The sequence below is a fragment of the Gekko japonicus genome, unplaced genomic scaffold (genome assembly GCF_001447785.1).
Source record: "Gekko japonicus isolate JY-2015 unplaced genomic scaffold, Gekko_japonicus_V1.1 scaffold4689, whole genome shotgun sequence".
Lineage (NCBI taxonomy): Eukaryota > Metazoa > Chordata > Lepidosauria > Squamata > Gekkonidae > Gekko > Gekko japonicus.
Genome location: NW_015162613.1, coordinates 64,152 through 74,474, shown reverse-complemented (window position 1 = coordinate 74,474; position 10,323 = coordinate 64,152). Strand labels below are relative to the sequence as shown.

General features: G+C 45.5%; 1 protein-coding gene across 1 annotated transcript in view; it reads left to right on the top strand.

Annotated features, from left to right (window-relative positions):
- The window catches only part of ARFGAP1 (ADP ribosylation factor GTPase activating protein 1), a gene marked incomplete at its 5' end in the record, with an annotated part of 33,084 nt that overhangs the window by 2,718 nt on the left and 20,043 nt on the right, over positions 1 to 10,323 (top strand). Inside the window, 2 exons of the mRNA XM_015406487.1 lie at positions 2,861 to 2,950; positions 7,704 to 7,800. Coding sequence (XP_015261973.1) covers positions 2,861 to 2,950; positions 7,704 to 7,800 — 187 coding nt within the window. The remainder of the gene's footprint in view (positions 1 to 2,860; positions 2,951 to 7,703; positions 7,801 to 10,323) is intronic.

The following is a 10,323-nucleotide window of genomic DNA, read 5'->3' as shown; positions in this document are numbered from 1 at the left end:
TTACAAACTTCTTTCCCTTTCCCTCCCCACAACAGACACCCCATGAGATAGGCGGGGCTGAGAGAGCTCTTGACAGAAACTGCCCTTGAGAGAACAGCTCTTGACAGAACTATGGCTTGCCCCAGGTCATCCAGCATCTGCAAGTGGAGGAGTGGGGAATCAAACGCGATTCTCCCAGATTAGAGTCCGCGCACTTAACCACTTCACCACACTGGCTCTCAGTTCTGTAACTGTATTACCTGTTCTGTAAGTGTATCACCTGGTTTAGGTGCCAGGCCCAGGTGGTGATTTTTTTAAAAACCAGGTATTACATTATATTGAGGGTTTTGTTTTTTTAAATGTTAACTGCTATTTACTCTTACTTATTCCCTAACCTGTTGTTTCATAGAAACATAGAGCTGGGAAGGGACCCCAAGGGCCATCTAGTCCAACCCCCTGCACAGTGCAGGGAATGCACAGCTACCCCCTCCCACTCCCCAGTGACCCCTGCTCTGTGCCCAGAGGAAAGCAAAAAAACTCCAAGATCCCAGAGCCCATCTGGCCTGAAGGAAAATTCCTTCCCTGCCCCCAACGTGGCGATCGGCATTGCCTCGGGCGTAGAAGGAAGAGCTGCTGGCTCATCCCTCCCTGCCCTCCCTCTCGCGATGGCTTAAATTCATAGCGAGTCATAAAATCGGCACTGCCATTTCATGGCGTTTTAAATCTCTGCTCTGCTTTTATGGTCTGAAGTGCTGTGTTATAATGTGCTACTAGCCGAACTTTTACACAGGTTGGCAGATATTTTAATGGTTTATGTTTTGAAAGATTGTGGTGCGTTTTAGTGGGGAATGTGGATAGTATATCTTAAACGAAACTTTCATTTGTTGCTACCAGTAGAGAGAGATTGTTTGCCCTCACTGGCTTGCTAAGTTTGGCGAAGTAGGAGCCATTGAACTGAAGTTGCCACGAGCCACTAGCTTCTTGGAAATGAAAACCCTGCTTGTTCGCCAGTCGCGAGGTCAAGTTAATTCGTGCCATGGTATTCCCCGTGACTATGTACGGGTGTGAAAATTGGACAGTGAAGAAAGCTGAAAGGAAGGAAGGTGGTTCCTCTAAAATGTGGTGCTGGAGCTACTAGCCGAACTTTTACACAGGTTGGCAGATATTTTAATGGTTTATGTTTTGAAAGATTGTGGTGCGTTTTAGTGGGGAATGTGGATAGTATATCTTAAACGAAACTTTCATTTGTTGCTACCAATAGAGAGAGATTGTTTGCCCTCAGTGGCTTGCTAAGTTTGGCGAAGTAGGAACCATTGAACTGAAGTTGCCATGAGCCACTAGCTTCTTGGAAATGAAAACCCTGCTTGTTCGCCAGTCGCGAGTTCAAGTTAATTCATGCCATGGTATTCCCCGTTACTGTGTACGGGTGTGAAAATTGGACAGTGAAGAAAGCTGACAGGAAGGAAAGTTGTTCCTTTGAAATGTGCTGTTGGAGGAGAGTTTTACTGGTAGCGTGGACTGCCCAAAAGACAGATCAGTGGGTTCTAGACCAATGCTCCCTCTAAACTGCAAAGTCTTGTGAGCAAAAATTCTACTTTGTGAACCACTGGCATTAAAGTTGCGAGCGGGCAGTTTGGCTCCTGCATAAATTAGTTTGCTCTGGAGCCGTCCTTCCTGAGCTAAGGCAAAAAATGTATGAGCCGGAGGCTAAAAAATGGTGAGCTTGCTCACTCTAACTCAGCTTAGAGGGAACACTGTTCTAGACCAAAGAAGCCTGAACTCTCTCTAGAAGCTGAGATGACTAAACTGAGGCTATCGTAATTTGGTCACATTATGAGAAGACGACAGTCACTGGAAAAGATAAGAATGCTAGGAAAAGTTGAAGGCAGCAGGAAAAGAGGAGGACCCAACACGAGATGGATGGACATGGACTCCATCAAGGAAGCCACAAAGGCCCTCAGGTTGCAAGACCTGCACGAGGCTGTTACCAACAGGACGTTTTGGGGATCATTAATTCATAGAATCACAGAATGTCAGAGTTGGAAGGGGCCTTGCAGGTCATCTAGTCCAGCCCCCTGCACTCTGCACGAACACGGCCGAAAGACAGCCCTACAACATGCAACAGTTTTGGTGGTTTTGTCAATATATAAGCGATGACGATGAATGATCACTCTCACTGTCCAAAAGTAATTGTTAAAAAGCTATTATCTTGATGTTAAGCTGTATATGACCTCCATCTCTTGGGTTTTTAGTGGTTCTGTTTCTTTATCCTGTAGTTTGTAGTAAGCTTTGACTTCAGCCGTTTTGGGAGAACTTTTTCTAGAATTAGAGATGTTGCTTCTCAAGCTATAAGAGAAAACTCATGAATAGGCATTTTTTTGTTGCTTGAGGAACTCCATACTTTGCATTGACTGGCACAATTTTCAGTCAGAGGAAGACATATTGTCGAAACGGCAGCACCAATCCGGAGACCACCGTCCCGCTTTTTCGCTTCTGTTTCCATTATATTATCTCCTGTAATAATCACTTCTGAAATTAATGTTGTGTATAACATCTTTAGATAAAAAAGTGTGAATGCTTCTTCATCACAGTTGTATGATTCATGTATTGTGAGTTCTCTGGACTGTGACCATCTCTTTGTTTGACACTTAACACACACACAGATGTGCAGTGGAATTGCCAAATTCAGAGGCTGCCTGGTCTGATCTTACTGGCAACAAAATACTGTCTCTAAAAATAAGGAGAAGGTTTTACTCTGTTTGTATCGAGCGATCCTCCCTGTGATTAACGCAGTTAACCTGTGCTTTTAGAAGGGCACAAAGAGGCTTTAATTTTCTCCCCCTTAAGTTAATTTCATCACGTTCTTAATTCTGTGTTGCAGAAGTTCCGCTGGACAACCCCAGAACGCCGGTGCATCTTCTGACAAAGCCTTTGAAGACTGGTTGAATGACGACGTTGGCTCTTACCAAGGGTAAAATCTTAGCTCATTCAGACACGAGGGTTTGCATATTTGGTTGCCAGTGGCAAGCGCCTCACCCCGCTTTATTGCCATACACTTTTTTTTCCCCATTAAATTTTATTAAACTTTTCCCATTACAATCAACTTTTAAACAGATACCAAGAAAGTCATAAGATGTTGCACTTATACAAATAAAAAAATAGAATTTATACTAACAGGTACATACACACGTAAATTTTATAACAAGTATGTTACTTAATTATATAATAACAATTTAAATTTAGCCGTCTTAATTGTTTCCCAATCAAATTTATCTATATCTATTTTATCTAGAACCGGGTACCAAATATTGAGTGGACTCATAATTTCACATTCATTTTGTAATTCTGTGTTAAAGATATTGAAATTTTCTAACATAAAGAGGTCCCAAACCTTATGTATCCATTTTTCTAAACCAGGCTTAGCTTTGTCTTTCCATTGAGTCACTATGATAATTTTTGCTGCAGTAAGCAAAATATTTATCAACCATTTAGTGGATTCGGGAGGAGCTTCTGTCGGCCATAAATTGAGAAGAATTAAAGTAGGTTATTGCCATACACTTAGCAATGTAAGATTGCTGGAACTGCCCGGCTCACATCCCTTCATACTCTATGGTGTTCCGTGGATCAGATGTAGGCATGTCAGATGCCACATAAAAATATGAGTTGCTCCTAAGCCATGAGGGTCTGTGGCTCAAGTGGAGAGCATCTGCCTGGCATGCAGAAGGTCCCAGGTTCAGTCCCTGGCACTGCCAGCTAAAAGGATCGGGTGGTATGTGATGGGAAAGATGTCTGCCTGCGAGACCCTGGAGAGCTGCTGCCAGTCTGAGTAGACAATACTGACTGTGATGGACCCAGGGTTTGAGTCAGTATAAGGCAGCTTCATGTGTTCATATACGTTCATGAACTTCCTGGCTTAGGCCAGGCCTAGGCAGAGTTCTTTTGGCTCTACAAGCCAGCCCAAAACTTTAGGAGCCAAACTCACTTTTTGGCTTTCAGCGTTTCGTATTATAATATGTTTTTTCCTAATTATGGCTACCCCAAACCCGATTCTACTATCTTTGCTGATTTCTGTAACTTTACTAAAGCTACAAGTGTTACAGCATATAAATAAATATAGGACTTACCCCAGTTGTCGTCGCCACAATGAAAAGCTAGCCCCTGACCCTAGCCCAGCTTCTCCCGGATTTCTCGTAATTCCACTACTGCCTTGCAAAGTTCAGTTTAATTGAATATTGGAACCAGTATGGAAAGTAAGTGGTTAAGAAATGAATTCATCTGAGTAATTGACATTTCTAATTAAAGTATATATTTCTTCTGTGTTAACACTCCTGTCCCTTTAAATATTCTTTCATATTTTGACACAATTCGCTTTCAAGCCTAAACATAGTCATTTATATTTTCCCCACAATCTCATCTCCCTCACTAACAATGCCAAGTCAAACAAATTTCCACCTTGTACTTCTCTCTCTCAAAGTTGTAAACATGATGATGTGAGCGAGATTTTTGGCTAGATATTTTAAAATGTACTGCTCTTTTTCTTTTCTTTTCTGTAACGTTTAAAACACTAAAACTTTGCCCACATGTGGGCAATTAAAAAAAAAATGAATTCATCCACCACCCCGGTGTAAAGTAAAGTTTTATATATGAAGGAGCAGATATTTATGTTCATGTTGGATAACAAAACATTTTAATGTGAAACGCTAAATAAGCTTTGGGTTTGGATCCAAGCGGCTTTCTTCTGCTCACTCGTGGCCATTTCCCCTTCTCATTACAGTCTCCGTTCCATGTGGCTTTTGTCATATGCGCATCCTGTAATCGCAGATGTAGCCTTTTGGTGGTCAAAAGGGACTCCTTCCTCCTCCTTTCACCACTGGGAAAACTGACTGGAACCCCCCTCTTTGTACTTCCACAGAGAACAGAGAGTTGTTACTCCAATACGATCTCTTGCACCACAATGAAATTTCTAGGCAGCCTGGTGACCTGGGATTTGTCAAGCCCCGGCTTCTGCTGGGTTTACTGTTCCCCTTGTGGGTGGGGTGGGGTGGGGTGGGGGACCCACCCCAGCTTTTTTTAAAAAAATGCAGATGTCACATGCTGTGGTTTTACCATAGAGTTTAGGGTGATTCCTAGAGCTACCCTGTGTCACTTCAGAGTTTTCACTGAAAGTGACTTGGTGGCACAGGCACTATCTTGGCCCTCGCTTAGGCAGATCACACCCTGGTTCCCCAGGTGGAGATGTCACATGCTGTGGTTTTACCACAGAGTTTAGGGTGATTCCTAGAGCTACCCTGTGTCACTTCAGAGTTTTCACTGAAAGTGACATGGTGGCACATGCACTGTCTTGACCTGCCCCCGAACCTGCCGGTGGGCAGGCAGTGACTTGGCAACCCTCGCTTCGGCAGAAAACACCCTGGTCCCCGAGGTGTTAGGAGTAATAATGCCGCTGGCCTTCCAACCCTACCAGTGTCTTTTTAGCCCAGAATGTTGGAAAAGGTTTAAGACCTCCCTTGCCTTGGGCGCATCGGAAAGCGGGCTCGGCTGGGAGGACATGGTTGAAAGGACGAGCATTAGGAAAGGAAAGAGCCCTTTCCAAAGAGATAAATCAAGATGGGGGAGCCGTGTTAGTCTGTCACAGTAGAAAAGAGCCAAGAGTCCAGTAGCAGTGATTGAGACCTAGGTTTCCTGTCTCATTACTAATGCTGATTTCTTCATGCCTCCTACCTCTCTGCATATCACACCTAATCCAATCACGCCTGCTATTGTCAGTCACCTGCTATTGTCATTCGGCATCTGAACTCACAGAGGGTCTCACATCCTAGCTGTATCTGAAGAAGTGAGCAGTGACTCACCGAAAGCTCCTCCCCGGCACAAATTTTAGAAGAAGAAGAAGAGAAGAGATTGGATTTATACCCCGCCCTTCACTCGGAATCTCAGAGTGGCTTACAAACTCCTTTCCCTTCCCCTCCCCACAACAGACACCCTGTGAGGTGGGTGGGGCTGAGAGAGCTCTGACACAAACGGCTCTTTTTCAAGGACAGCTGTGCCAGAGCTTGTGACTGACCCAAGGTCACATCAGCAGCTGCAAGTGGAGGAGTGGGGAATCAAACCCGGTTCTCCCAGATTAGAGTCCGCACACTTAACACTTAACCACCACACCAAAGATTCCTAGAGCAAGACTCCAGCAGCAGAAGAGCAACTCCAGCAGCACCTTAAAGACTAACAAAGTATGTGGCGGGGATGAGCATTTGGTGAATCACTGCTCACTTCTTCAGATACAGTTAGGATGTGAGTGTATGTGAGTGATTTCAGATGCCGAATGACAATTGCAGGCGTGATTGGATTAGGTGTAATATGCAGAGGGGGGTAGGAGGCCTGGAGAAATCAGTATTGGTAAGGAGACAGGAAACCTCACTGCCCCCGAGGGCTCCTCCCCTGCCACAGATTTTGTTAGTCTTTAAGGTGCTACTGGACTCTTGTTCTTTCCTACAGCCCTTCCCAAAGTCACTCTTCCAGTTGCGACCTTTGCAATTTCAGGGTTTTTTTCTTTAAGCATAGGGGAAAGAAATGTGCTGGTGTGTGTAATATAGTCTTTGACCCCATAAATTGCCATGCACTTAGGAATGTAAGATTGCTGTGATGGCACGGCATGGGGGAGGCTCCCTTCTCCAGCCATCCCTTGCTCTCTGCCTTCTGCTGAGCCACCCATCTTAAGTTCTCCAGCTTCCTTCCTGCTACTGCAGTGACTCTCTAGCCTGCTCCGTAGGATCCATCCCGCTGGTAGACATGGCCGACGGGCCAGCTGTGTAAGCCTTAGCAGTCCCTTGCGTTGTTCAGTGAGACTGCTTCCCCTTAACACAAGAAGATGAGAGAAGCCAGTGTTGGATCAGGCCAATGGCCCATCCAGTCCAGCACTCTGTGTCACACAGTGGCCAAAAATACCAGGTGCCATCAGGAGGTCCAGCAGTGGGGCCAGGACACTAGAAGCCCTACCACTGTTGCTCCCCCCCAGCACCAAGAATACAGAGCATCACTTGCCCCAGATGGAGAGTTCCTAGCTATACCTTGTGGCTAAGAGCCACTGATGGACCTCTGCTCCAGATGTTTATCCAATTTCCTCTTGAGGCAATCCATGCTTTTAGCCACCACCACCTCCTGTGGCAGTGAATTCCATGTGTTAATCACTCTTTGGGTGAAGAAGGACTTCCTTTTATCCGTTCTAACCCGACCGCTCAGCAATTTCATGGAGTGCCCACGAGTTCTTGTATTGTGAGAAAGGGAGAAAAGTACCTCCTTCTCTACCTGCTCTTTCCCATGCATAATCCTATAAACCTCAATCATGTCACCCCTCAGTCGTCGTTTCTCCAAGCTAAAGAGCCCTAAGCGCCTTAACCTTTCCTCATAGGGAAAGTGTTCCAATGCTTTTATCATCCTAGTTGCCTTTTTCTGCACTTTTTCCAAAGCTATAATACCCTTTTTGAGATGTGATGACCAGGACAGTACACAGTTACTCCACTGGTAATGCAGAGTCCCATGAGGAAAGGGGCCCGGGAGCCCCCTTTTTGGAGAAGGGCAGTCCAGCAGAGTCCTGGTTTTGGATGTCCCATTACAGATTCTGAAATGTGAGGTACAGGTTTCATTTGGTTTAATAGTACGTGTGCGAATGGAAGTGTCTTTCAATTACAAGTCGCTTGCTCATCCCCCCCCCCTTGTGTGTCTCCTTCCAGCGGCCAAGAGAATCGCTACGTGGGGTTTGGGAACACAGTCACGCCTCCGAAAAAGGAAGATGACTTCCTCAACAACGCCATGTCTTCACTATATTCAGTAAGCACATACTTTCCTTATGCATTCCAGAGCTCATCCTTCTGTTATGGGTAGATACAGAATCGTCCTAAAGCGACCAAGGCAGGGATCCTGGTATTATCTGATATCTGAAAAACAAGTTGAAAAGCGGAGTAGTGGTGTTTTGCTCTGACCGAACACTCCGTTTAAAAATGGAGAACTACGCAAAGGGATTACTCAGCCATTATAGGTATTAATCAGCTTAGCAAAACAAGACAGACTGCCTCATCACCAATCACTGCTATTGTGAGAGTCTCGGTGGTACCTGATTTACATTTGAATTTGTGTGATTACCTCTCCCCTGCATTTCTTGGCCTTTTGATCTTGCAGTTCACAACATTTTTTTTCCATTGCATTACATGGTGTGTGTGTCTTCACTGTGAAGACCCTATGTGCGCATGTTCATGGAAGCTCATGCTGAAATAGAAACCAGTTTGTCTTTTAGAGTGCCACGTGACTCTCGCCGACTTTTGCTTCCACAGACAGGCTGTGCTGCCTCTTTGAAACTTGGCAGTGAGTATCTGTAATGATGCATTTCCATTTAAGCACCCTCCACATTCAGAGGCAGTCAACCTCTGAATCCCAGTGCCTGGGGGTAACATCAGGGGAAGGTCTCAGCTCTATGCCTTGTTATTGGCCCTCCAGAGGAACTGGTTGGCTGCTGTGTGAGACAGGATGCTGGGCTAGATGAACCCCTGGTCTGATCCAGCAGGGCTCTTCTGATACTCTTACAAAGGCCTCCCAGAGTAACTGGTTTTCCACTGTGTGAGACAGGATACTGGACTAGAATGGACCTCTGATCTGATCCACTAGCTGTGTGAGACAGGATACTGGACTAGATTGGACCTCTGATCTGATCCACTAGGGCTCTTCTTATGTTCTTATGAAGACCTCGGCCTCTATGCCCTATTGTTGGACTTTCAGTTGAACTGGTTGGCCACTGTGTGAGACAGGACGATGGACTAGATGGACCACTGGTCTGATCCAGCAGGCTCTTATGAAGTCTTCGGCGTCTATGTCCTGTAGTTGGCCCTCCAGAGGAACTGGTTTTCCACTGTGTGAGACAGGATGCTGGACTAGATGGACCACTCGTCTGATCTAGCAGGGCTCTTCTGATGTTCTTATGAAGGTTTTGGTCTCTATGCCCTGTTATTGGACTTCTGGGGGAACAGGTTGGCCACTCTATGGGACAGGATGCTGGACTAGATGGCCCATTGGTCTGATCCAGTAGAGCTCTTTTCTTAAGGGTTAAAAAAAATTCCTTCTCCTTGGCATCAGTGGATGATAGAACTAGCTCCCTGATTTGCTTTCTTTCAGCATGATGCTCTACAGCCACAGACCTGCAAGTTGTATTGTTTTTCTGTTAATTTATGCCCCCCCCCATGTTGGTGTTCTTCCAAGTCCTGGCCAGGCACTAATTCCTTTTAACTGGAGATGCTGGGGATTGAACCTGGGACCTTCCGCATGCCAAACAGATGCTCTACCACTGAGCCATAGCCCCTCCCCAACGAAGGCTCATGTCTTTTTTTTGTGGCATGCAAAGCACCTTTTGGCAACGTTGGTTATTTTGCTAGCCGTAGCCCTTCCTCAAAAAAGATTTGGCCGTGGTTATCCACCAACATAAGAATGTCAGAAGAGCCCTGTTGGATCAGACCAGTGATCCATCTCGTCCAGAATCCCGTCTCACATGATGGTCAACCAGTTCCTCTGGACAGCCAGCGACAGGGCGTAGAGACTGAGGCCTTCCCCTGACGTTCTGGCTTTGGGATTCAGAGGATTAGTGCCTCAGTTTAGGATCTCTAAACATGTGCTCTAAAATCACATTGGCAGACGGCTTGTCCAAAGAATCCTGCTTAGGGAGGAGGAGATTGGCTAGGAATCGCCCTAAACAAATCCTGTCAAGCTGAGGAGAAGGAAAAATCCAAGCATCTGATTCCTTTAGGCATATAAGGAACAGGACTATGGTGTGCATCATCCATAAAAACACTTTGTTGTGCGTGGGGCAGAGAAGAACTAAGAGCATGAAATTAACATTTAAGCCCTAGGAAGGTCAAAAAAGCCCTTATTACGTTTTCCTTTTCTTCCGCCCTACTACTTTTATTTTCTTACGCTCATTCTGGTGGTTTCCACGTTATGTATCTTCAGTGGGTGTATTTATTGAGCATGGGGTGTCTTATACCGAATCAGAGCATTGGTCTGTCAAGGTCAGTGTTGCCTACTCAGACTCGCAGTAGTTCTCAAAGGTCTTTCTAGAAGAAGAAGAAGAGATTGGATTTATACCCCGCCCTTCACTACCCAAAGGTGTCTCAGAGCGGCTTACAGACTCCTTTTCCTTCCCCTCCCCACAACAGACACCCTGTGAGGTAGGTGGGGCTGAGAGAGCTCTTGACAGAAACTGCTCTTTTTCAAGAACAGCTCTTATCAAAACTTCGGCTTGCCCAAGGTCATCCAGCCAGGTGCAAGTGGAGGAGTGGGGAATCAAACCCGGTCCTCCCAGATTAGAGT